This window comes from Mya arenaria, chromosome 16, assembly GCF_026914265.1.
Source record: "Mya arenaria isolate MELC-2E11 chromosome 16, ASM2691426v1".
NCBI lineage: Eukaryota > Metazoa > Mollusca > Bivalvia > Myida > Myidae > Mya > Mya arenaria.
In genome coordinates, this window is record NC_069137.1 from 8131409 (window position 1) to 8141219 (window position 9811).

The 9811-nt window shown below is 41.2% G+C and overlaps 2 protein-coding genes across 2 annotated transcripts in view; one reads left to right on the forward strand and one right to left on the reverse strand.

Annotated features, from left to right (window-relative positions):
* Positions 1-5820: 5820 nt before the first annotated feature.
* Positions 5821-6873, reverse strand: LOC128222412 (uncharacterized). The gene is made up of 2 exons (XM_052931393.1): positions 6560-6873; positions 5821-6469 (listed from the first exon to the last, which is right to left on the reverse strand). Exons 1-2 carry the CDS (start codon positions 6871-6873, stop codon positions 5821-5823), a joined length of 963 nt encoding a protein of 320 aa, XP_052787353.1.
* A 2877-nt stretch (positions 6874-9750) lies between these two features.
* Positions 9751-9811, forward strand: part of LOC128222251 (uncharacterized) — a 12691-nt gene continuing 12630 nt past the window's right edge. Inside the window, exon 1 of the mRNA XM_052931206.1 lies at positions 9751-9811. This exon is cut by the window's right edge and continues 22 nt beyond it. The gene's annotated coding sequence lies outside the window, so the exon portion shown is untranslated.

Sequence of the window (9811 nt, forward strand, 5' to 3'; positions counted from 1 at the left end):
GTGTGGAATCCGAGGGTGTTGAGCCATTTGAAACTTCCATCGCATAAATACACCTGCAATAGACATTCTGAATAGCTTATTTAATAAGATGACATCGCCCCTATTAATCCCTTTATTGTGTTCCACTTCAACCCACGCACAATATGTAAATTGCTGTTAGTTTAATACACTGAATAAACGTCCATCATCTTGAACATTGGGTGGGTATTGACTTGAACTTCTTAAGAAGCGCTTGAAAGTAATTAAAATGCTAAACAGCTTATGTCATATTTTCAAATTAGTAATCGAAGTTGGACGCGAAAAGGTCATATATGTTTCTTGTGTCTTTGCCGCTTATTGACTTTTTGCTTTAACCCGCTTGATGATTCCAAATAGCTGGAAACAAATATGTTCTTAGTTTACAGTGAACTCGAAGACTCAAGAACAGCAAAAGTGTAGGCCGTTATATAAATATGGTAGTGAAAATAATGTCATGGTGACTTCACATTTTCGCATTTTTTTTTCAGAAGTACTTGAACAGCTATCTTGGTATTTTGTTTTGTATTATACCTCGAAGGGTTAAAGCGAAACGCGTTCAAGTTCACATGAAATTAAGATGTAAATATAACTTTCCGCTTGCACTCGTTGACATAGTTTTCTATAAAAATTGTGTCCCAGCTCTGTGCACGCTCACGTGTGATTTGGTCGTGAGAGCGGGCTAAGAATTAAAAAAATATCAAATGGGTATTTTTACTGTTTCAAACAGTGAAATAATATTCATTTATAAATCTTTCGGAAATGACATAATAAATACGAATAATATACATGACTATGAATGTTGTAATGTCTGGTACAATTTTATTGTTATTATCTATTCGCTTCTCGATGTGTGTAATAGTGATGTCATAATGCTGAGTCAACGGAAGTCGTGCCTGTCCAATCAGAGTCCAGCAATAAACAGTGATGTCATAATGCTGAGTCAACGGAAGTCGTGCCTGTCCAATCAGAGTCCAGCAATAAAAAGTGATGTCATAATGCTGAGTCAACGGAAGTCGTGCCTGTCCAATCAGAGTCCGTCAATCAACAGTGATGTCATAATGCCGATTTAACGGAAGTCGTACCTGTCCAATCAGAGTCCAGCAATCAACAGTGATGTCATAATGCCGAGTCAACGGAAGTCGTGCCTGTCCAATCAGAGTCCAGCAATAAACAGTGATGTCATAATGCCATCACTGTCATTATGCCGAGAGTTACACTAAAATCGTTATTTTGCTTTCTGTAATTACCAAATGTGACTTGAGACACCACGTGGTATGTCCACACTGTGTACAACAACCTCTAGCATACGGATATGTTTTCCAAGAAGAAGTATAACAGTATATAGAACATTATCTCAATAAGGTGAAAGGGGCTAGCTCCGATCACGAGACTGTCCCTAAAAAGTCCCCGATTCTGGTTTTGTCTTTTTTGCAAAATTGAGAGCGACAACGTTGGAACATATGGATGTAATACGATGTATAAAGTGTGTTAATAAGAAATGTAACTTAAGTACCAAATGAAAAACGATTGCATTCATAAATATCGATATTTATATGAAAAACTACAAAAGCAAGGTCCAGTAGCCAAAGTTTAACATAAACCCCGTTTAATGGCACTGGGTAAACGCCAAAGACATTGAACATAAAAACAAACAATCACACACCAGAAACATGTAACTATAAAAAAATAATACTTGATTGCCTCCAATAATGAAAATATGTGATGAGGAAAATAAAATGTTAACAGAATTCCTGTATTCCATTCAGAAATACATTTATGAGTGTTCTATCTGTACCCTACTCAATCATCTCTCATCGTTATCTTAAAGGAGTCCGTTGTTTTAAGGGCCCTGTTACTGTGACCCTGCTAGAGAAGTGGCTTTCCCACGTTCTTGACGAGTTCTCCTGATGGCGTAAAGGTCCTTCTGCTGACAGTATTGAACTGGGTAGTCAGGCGCGTAGCTGTCTGTACGCGTGTAAGCGGTTGAATCCACATGATTCTGGCAAAAATATTGGCCAAAGTTGTAGTATGCATACTTTACACCATGATCCTAATACTGTCCATTTTCCAGTAGTGAATAAAGCACCTCAGAACGCCAAGAATGCAATAGATTGAACCATCGTTTCAAAAATTTCGATGGGGCATGCCACCCTAACAAAATAATGAGCCTACGTGAATAGAGGGCTAGCTACGCCCTTCGTAGAATTACTATATAAAATAAAAGTCATTTTCAAGACAAAAGAATATTGAATGGACACTCGTATTTAAAATCAATACATACACATGTATAACAAACACAAATTTTGAGTGATTAATCTTTAACTACTAACTAAAAAATAAATTTATGTTAATAAAAGTTATTGATAAAAAGAGTGTAACCGTGTAGTTTACAGCTGAACACGCACAGATTTGAAAAAACTGGATGGTCCTCAAATAATTTATGTGATCTACTGTCGTCTTAAAGGGGCTGTCTCACGTATTTGCACCAAAAAAAGTTGTTGTTTTTTCCGTAACGAATCTCAGGACAATTATCTAATAGAAAGTGTTACGCTTGGTTCGAACCCGTGTCGCCAATATTGTAGTCCAGCGTCGTACTCACTGAGCTACAAAGGCTTACTCTAATCGCGTGACATAATTAAGCAATACACCTACCTCAGTAATATCACGTGATAACACCGACTAGCCAATCACGCATAAGGAATGAATTCCACCTTGTAGACATACCCAGTAATATTTTCTAATGGAAAAATACGAAATAACTGCTAAACTTTAATAAATTGTAAACTATGTGGTACTTCAGTTAGTAAGTTTCAATGCATTGTACACATTGATGCTAAGTTTATGTCAGTTGTCGACAATTTTCTTCTTCTTTTTTTCGCTATTTTATCATACGTGAGACAACCCCTTTAATAGGTAAAATGCCGTGTTTTCTGTGACTTACTTTCAAATTATACACGGTAATCTTCATAAGAACCATTGTGTTCGATATTTATTTATTCTTCTCGGCAAATTGAAACAATTGTTGTACATATCATTTGAAGGAAAGAGTGCATCTTTAACTGCCGCCATGAAATATAGGATTTATGAGTTTAACCTTATTTGCCACGTTCAGCGGTACGAGTGAAAAAACTGTGTTAGACTTGACATTCAAATAACATTAACCAATCTTTCTACACTTACTGCTATATTCTTTCTGCTGAAACATGACCCTGTAATCCGTTATGAGACCAGCCATGACGCTCACATTTAATTATAATTTCGCTACTCATGGAAACGGTTTTGAGTTGCAGAAATACATTAATTACATTTTTATGGCGTTGAAAGGTTTAAATCTCGCAGCTAGGCGGGTCATTAAGTAATATAAATGAAGTGGGTAAGCCCGGGCTTCTTATTAGCTTGCCCAAACGTATTAATGTCTTGAATAATCACAAGGTCTTTTTTTGATAACGGAAAGAAAATCTAGCATTTTAATTATGCTTCGTTTGAATAATTTTATAATTCCGCTTATGATACGTATATAACAGTATACGCCCTCCGCGGCCAAGGCCCTTGGTGGATAATTGTACAAGAAAGGATACAAAGGCAATACCGTGTATGCTATTTAAATATAATTTGCGTCCATAAACGTATTGTTTGATTACTTTGAATTTTATTTAATAACTTTGCGTATCCTAATTAACTATAGTTGGCACGATGTTGCAGGAGAGTCTGGCCTTAGGTTATGGGCGAGACCGGAGAACCCTTTCGACCACCTAACACACTTGCTTACGCACAGCCCGGGAATCGAACTCTGGTTTTGTTCGTGCTCACCTAATTTAAATATGTCTATACATTTGTATTCTATTTGACTTCTTATTGATTACCCGTGTTTTCACTATGTGTTCAATTATTCTATATATGTGATTATTAAAAGATCATGTATTTTGTATACGTCTTAATAAATAATATGTTCTGTTCTATTATATTCTGTTATGTTGTGTTCAGTTCAGTTCTGTTTTATTCTATTCTGTTATTCTGTTCTGTTGTGTTGTATTCTGTTCTGTTCTGTAACCATCTTAGTGAGAAGCTAAGCGAGGGCACTAACCACTGCGCAAACTGGACAACCGATAGTTCTTCTCTTTAATTACTTGTTTTCCAAAATATGTTTGCAAGGAACAAAACGAAACACATTGATTTAATCAACTAATATTTGTATTTGTTATTCTGCGCATAAAATATGTATGAACTTGAGCAAAAGTGTGCATATGGTTTAAGTTACTTAAAGCGCATAATGCTTAAGAAACATTTCTAATCTAATGCACGTACGTCATTTATTGTGTTACATTCGAAGCAGTAAAATTAAGTTTTTTTTCTTTTGGAAAATGAAATCAAAGAGAGCTTTTGGTATTTCAGGCAAACAGATTATTATTAATTTCACACGCTTCGCTACCGCACTACGAATGAAAGTCAATGATAGAATTAAATAACATTCAATTAACGGTGTTTGTTCACAAAAGAAAAGTCTTGAATTTTGAGTAAGTTAACTGAAATTGTAGACCTCACTGTCGAAATGATTCATGTATTATCGTGCAACAAACATTAAAGAAACTATTTCAAGTCTTATAGGGTCAGAAATCGATATAAAATATTTTTTGTCTGAAATGTGAACAAAATATTTTATGAGAATGTCAAATCATCATCAGAATTTCAAATTTTAACTCTTATAATGACTCAGTCACATAGCCCGGCCGATGAGGTTCCGATGAGCCAGCGATGCGATTTTCACCGAACACCGGCCGGACACCGGCCGGACATCCGTGGCGTTTGTTGCTTAAAACCGCATCGGTGGCAGCTCGGTGAAATTTTAACTTCGGAGCTAAATTTCACCGGGCTCTCACCGAGCTCCCTCATCGCAGCCCCATCGTAACCACATCGGAAAACACGTCGTCCGGTGCACGGCCGATTATCGGCCGGTGTCCCGTGCATCTGAGACAACCAGAGGACGAGGTTTTTTTAACGGACACCGGCCGAGCTCCGACCGAGCTCCGGCCGATGTGGGACAGAGCCTTGGAAAGTATAGTACCGGTGGCTGACCGATGTAAGGGACACCGGCCGATGCTCGGCCGGAACTCGGCCGTAACCCGGCCGGATATCTCTGCTAGTATATATACTGTTCGCTCCTGTCTGTGTACAGCATTCAGCAAGTTGTACCCACACGATTCACTCTTGACAGACTTTATAAACAGGATGCCAAAATTAGTCAAGGAAAGTGATGGAGATGAGAAGAATTGCAGCAAGAAGAGGCAGCAGCCAGCTAGCAGCAAGGGAAAGGGCCAGAAGAAGCAGAAGACGCTAGCAGTGAAGACCAGAAAATCTCCCCGAAAGAGGATACAAGAGGAAGAAGGCGGTGCCAGTGGTACGGAGGGGGAGCAATCAGAGATATCCGATGCTGAGTCCATGGCGTCCCGGGCGTCCCAGGCGTCAAAGTCGTCGCAGTCCAAGCCCACGTCCTCGTCCAAGTCTAAGTCCAAGTCTAAGTCCTCGTCGGCGTCTGCGTCGCGGCGAGCCGTTGGTGTGCCGATAGAGGAGATCACCCAAGACCAGATGCAAAAGATAGCAGAGTTCTACGAGGGACAACCTATGTACTACTATGCTGGGCATGAGAAATACAAAAACACGGCATTCTGGATGTTGGGGTAACGAGTCCTCATGCGGTTGTGTAGGGTCATGCAGGCCATGACGGTCTTAGTAACTGTCGACGGTCTCATTCCCAGGGTTGTTAGAAGACATCTGAAGCGATTGGCAAGTATACCAAACGCATTTTCAACCACACGGCGTGCCCTGGAACACCGGTAATTGAAGATCCGCTCGTCCCGTGCCAGGTGACGATGAGGGTAGGGCTTTAACATGTATTGCCGAAGGGGGAAGGCGTCGTCTCCGACCATTTAGTAGTCCCGGTGTGTCCCGGTCGTCATTAGGCAGGGAATCCGGTTGGGGGAGTCCGATCGTTCCCTCACGAAGACCTGGCTCTAGCCGCGACCGGTTAAAGATGCCGGCATCGGAACACGACCCTGGTGACCCCACATCCACCCAGATGAACTTGTAGTTCGAGTCTACCACCGCAAGCATGACGATAGAAAAGAAGCCTTTATAGTTGTAGTAGAGTGAGCCACTCTTGGGGGGCTTCTTGATTGCGACGTGTTTCCCATCGATCACGCCACAACAGTGGGGGAAGTTCCACCTGTCTCCGAATCCCTCGGCCACCGGGCGCCATTCATCTTCTGTCTGGGGAGTGGCCCACATCTCATCCTCGTATACGTCGTAGATGGCCTGACACACCTCGAGGATGAAAAGGGCGATGGTGTTGTGTGGGACACAAAACGCAAACGCAAGATCGTGGTACCTGCTTCCGGTCGCCAAAAACCTCAAGGTGATTGCCAGCTTCAGCCCAAGGTCCAAGGGGGTTTGATGCCTGCAACAGAAGAGGATGAAATATGATTAAACCTTAGCAAGAATATAATGTTTGGAGGGAATTTTGTTTGCAAAATACGGATTAACTTACGTTGTAATCTTGGTAATGCGGGGGCCAACTCGGTTAAGCAACTCATAGTACATCTGTGGCTCCATGCGGAGGAAGGCTTTGAAGTCGGCAGCGTGCTCGGCCTCGAGTTCCTTCGTGAGAGTCTCGTACTGGCCGAAAAGGGGTCTGCGTATGATCCACGCTCGCACCCACCAGCGTCTTTCTCTTCTGCGGGCCCTCTGTCGCTCCCTCTCGGCGGCTTCTAGTATTGCCGCCAGGACCAGGTTGTACTGGAACCTTGCTTGAGCCAGTTCGTGTTCGAGCAGTGCCATTCGAAGTCTCCTCGGTGCAGCCATAGTGATGAACTGACAATGTCAGGTAGGAAGAACGGAATAGCTCGGCACGCAAGTCCGTGTTACATCGGACGAGCATCGGCCGGTCATTGTTCAAAGCCCGTTAACAACCTGGCCGGCGATCGCACGGTGTCCTGTTACCTGCTCGGGTACCGGCCGTATTCCTTCCGATGTCCGGCCGACCTCCGGCCGGTAGTTGCTGCCACATCGGCAGAAAAAACTCCCATTTTGAGACAGACTCTGTACGGTCACCGGCCGGTGTTCGGTCGGTCGCCTGAAGATGTCCGGACGGAGTCCGTTCACGTCACCGAGCTCTGCTTCCGATGAGGAGAGCTCGGTGGCACCAAAAAAATCCGCCGAGCTCTACCGATGCCGGACATCGGCCGGGCTATGTGACTGGGCCATAATGTTATTCAAACTTGCTGTATAGCGTAAGTAACGCTTTTGAAAATTAAATCATTTAAGGCTTGAAATAGCAACAAACAATGTTCAAGTGAGTACTTGCTGGTTGAAATTTGAAGTGGGTTTATAAAAGTAAGTTATCCACCTCAATTTGAACAAAGTTAAAAAAAAATATCATTTTCAAAATAACAGGTGTAAGCGAACAACTTTAAAGGTTTTCATCACGGTTAAAATCTCAGCAAATCATCATATTTCGGTCTTCATTACATAATAATTGCCGTTACCCGTACAGCCAATTTCTAAAGACGGCGTGATTCTCAAATTTCGAGTTTTCTTATGTAAAATGTTTTATTGACTCTGCATGTCTTAGTGAAATTTTGCGGAGGCGGTCGGTGAATCGGGTTATCCATTCTTATATCTTCTTTTAAAATAAAAATTAAAATTAATATGCGTGTTATAAGATTGTCTATTTAATAATGTTTAAATAAATAGATATACCAAATGCAATTTGTATGAAATTAAATACCGACGTATGATATATTAGGGATGATATTTGCTGTATTTGCTCATTGTGTATGCAGTAATTGCTTGATTTTACGATAAATAAAATCGTAACCTCGTTTTGTGGTAAGGGCGTCCAGGTACGGAGCGGGGTCTCGCGCCCCGCTAGGGGCTTGCTTTGGTAGGGCCAGTTGACAGCATATGGAACTTACTTAGATATTTTACCAGGTAGTTTAAGCGTTTACTAAAGTCGATGACGTCTATCTGTACATCCACCTCGTATTCAAACTAGTAGATATGCCAGAAATAACATACCTAGAGCTGAAAGGCATTGTCAATGCTGTAATTCTTTGGATGTTGAAGAAGAATTTTTTTTAATGTTCACCTTCTCATTGATAATTCATTGTTTTTTTCTACATAATTATTTGTATGTTTTGATTTGTGTGTTTTTATTGTTTGTATTATCATTGCTCATACACGTTGACAAATTGTATTATAAAATGTATGTGTTGTGTGGATTTACTATGTGCAAGTCAATAAATTGTCCGTCTGCCTGTCTGTCTGCTCGTCCGCCAGAGTCGAGAGGAGTCGGGAGGAGGGAGGAGTCGGCGGGAGTCGGGAGGAGTCGGGAGAAGTCGGGAGAGGTCGGGAGGAGTCGGGAGGAGTCGGGAGAAGGAGCCGGGAGGAGGGAGGAATCGGGAGTCGGGAGGAGGGAGGAGTCGGGAGTCGGTAGGAGTCGGGGCGAGGGAGGAGTCGGGAGGAGGGAGGAGTCGGTAGGAGTCGGGAGGAGGTAGGAGTCGGGAGGAGGGAGGAGTCGGGAACAAGGATGCTCCTCAATCAAGGTATCAGGTAAGTCTAGGGGACTTGGGGGTGACACTTTAATAAGGCACACACAGGCGGCGGAGTTCATCGCGATCTTACCGTGAAACAAACAATGTTTCATTTTATGTTAAGCCGAAATAGGCTTTTAAATGACTGATTAATGTAGGTGTTTTTAAAAAGAGCGCCAATTTGTTCGCGAAAGTATAGTAATTTCGTTATATATTTAGTTAAAAGTTATCTTTTCTACAACGATGGTAAAACAAGATATTACAGCCTTATATTTATCACTCTCGTTTGCACGATGTTACGCAAGGGCGCGGCGTTGTCTTATGGGGAAAACCGGAGTGCCCGGGGAAAACCCACATGTCCGGCTTGGTTACCACAAACCAAACTCACATGCGCCAGGGTGAGAAACGAGTGCGATCACCACAGTCCTAATCGGACAATCTCATGTGTTTTATAATGTTGTAAATCCTTCGCGGGTGAAAAGAAATAAAATATGAACAATAAATCTACAATCCCCTAATTTGACATCCATGTAACCTTTTTAACAGTATTCTCGCTCATTAAGATTTAAAATTTAAAATTAAAATCATTAATTAAAATCAATTACTTAGTAAGTTACAGCACAATATAGAGTTTATCAAATTTGTTTTTACTTTGACATAACTTTAATTGACAAAGACCCCACTGAGCTTGTAATGAACCACCTTGCGGCCCTTCATTATAAATAGTTCAAGTGTTTAAAAAGCAAATAAGGGTCCTGGGGGAGGGTTTCAATCCAAAAGCAGTACAAACATGATCAAGTAAAGCATACAACGATCCTGTTAATAAACCTGAATTACACGTAATAGAAACCAAGGCAACGCAAAATATTTAATACGTTTATTCGTCCACATTTCTGCCTTTCTGAGTCAAAAATAAGAAATTGTATAAAAAATAAATTAAACACACGATCTCGTTAAAGCATTGTAAACTTGTTGCACTTTGTGTGGATATTACATGGAAAAGAATACTCGTAATATTAAACAGCTGTATGCTTATAACATGTAATTGAAGCCCCAAATTTAAATTTCTATAGCCTCAATATTAGTATGAATCTCTGGGCTGATAACGCTATTGAAATATTGAAAATCCCCTTATGATTCGACTGAAGTGCAATAAAAACAGATTGCTGTGCATGTAATCGTACCGGAAGTCTGACCTCCAGGGGTCA